Here is a 1,505-nt window from a genome sequence, read left to right as displayed (position 1 = left end):
GATTTTAATCATAATAATAATATTCTTTTGGGCTTGTTACCTAATGTAATATTTCACATCAAGATTGTATTTAAGGAACGAATATGACAGTACATCAAGTTGGCATATAATTCCTGAAATATACATTTGGTGACCTATGTTATATTTTATGCCTGGTCATGCCAAACAGTATACAGTGTCTTGCTCCCGTCTCTCGGTTTCTCGAACTCTTCTACGTAATAATAAGGATGTAATATTGATAATGATAGAACGACGAAAATGACATCGGTAGTAACTGCAATGATCATGATAATATAACAATTCTATCGATGCCTATAGTAATGATAATTAAGCAGTGCTTAAGGGTATGATAAATATGCTCTTGATGATAAGGAAACAATTTGAGATAAGTGTAAAAATAATAATGATAAAGAGAATTACATTAAGCGTTTTCAGCATCCATAGTAACTATTACTTTTGGTATCATAATGACCATGTGTCGTTATCACTGTGTTCTACTTTGTAATAGTTTTCTACGATATAACGATAAAAATTATCATAACAGTATTATTCCCAATGACTTTAAAGAAAATGATCATAACACTAAACTCTCAGTAAGCCTAATTATTAATATCGTTATTATATTCATTGTATATATCAGTACAATTCACCATATGTTATACAGTGCAGGGGTGGTCCTTCTATAACAGGTAATGACCATCCAGGAGACGCCTTTTGTGTACGCGGAGCCTGTCACCGACACCCAGATGTGTTTAGCTGAGGACGAGGTGTTGTGTCCCTTCACCAATATTTCTACACAAGGTATTTTTCCCATTCTGTTTTTGGTAATACTTCATTTATCTGTCACATTAGTGCCTTAGTGGAACGGATTCGATCCTGCGATCTACACATCTCGCCTAGACAGTATGGACAAAGGAAAGGTCAAGAGCACAGGAAATGTTGACACTTGCCGGTGTTCTACGCACCTGGTAACACTGTTTCGGGAGACTGCCAATAACCACTACTGGCTGTCAGCACATATTAATTGCACTAGATAACACTTGTTAGAGTCAGCACAGGAATCTAAAAAAAAGACAATAACTGCGTAAAAGAGGAAAATGTACCTTATTAATTTATAATTGTTAGATATTGCGATTTCTACACACTCGCATTCACGGCATTTAAAGTGTGAAACGTGATACAGTTTTAATTAAACATCTGCCTTACTATTCAGAATGAGTATTTGAATGCTTTCATTGGTGACATTTTACGTTGGCTGATTGGTGCTGCATATCGGCATGCATAATATTAAGATTCCAGTAAGGAAAATGCTGATCACAAGAGCTCTGCCCCAATATAATTTCATGTACTTTTAATCTTATTCTTATAAGAATATAATTCAAAATATCATAATCCCCAAATCACATTCTTGAATTTTTAAATTATAAGCATCGAAACTTTTATTAATGATATCATTATAACTTAATATAATTAATACAAATATCAAGATGATACTCATTCATATC

General features: G+C 33.6%; 1 protein-coding gene across 1 annotated transcript in view; it reads left to right on the top strand.

Moving 5' to 3' along the window:
- The window catches only part of LOC119591961 (glutamate [NMDA] receptor subunit 1-like), a gene marked incomplete at its 3' end in the record, with an annotated part of 29,363 nt that overhangs the window by 20,491 nt on the left and 7,367 nt on the right, over positions 1–1,505 (top strand). Inside the window, 1 exon segment of the mRNA XM_037940715.1 lies at positions 690–801. Coding sequence (XP_037796643.1) covers positions 690–801 — 112 coding nt within the window.

This window comes from Penaeus monodon, chromosome 29 (genome assembly GCF_015228065.2).
Source record: "Penaeus monodon isolate SGIC_2016 chromosome 29, NSTDA_Pmon_1, whole genome shotgun sequence".
Classification (NCBI taxonomy): Eukaryota; Metazoa; Arthropoda; class Malacostraca; order Decapoda; family Penaeidae; genus Penaeus; species Penaeus monodon.
The sequence above is the reverse complement of the archived record's forward strand: the minus strand, read 5'-3'. Positions and strand labels throughout refer to the sequence as shown.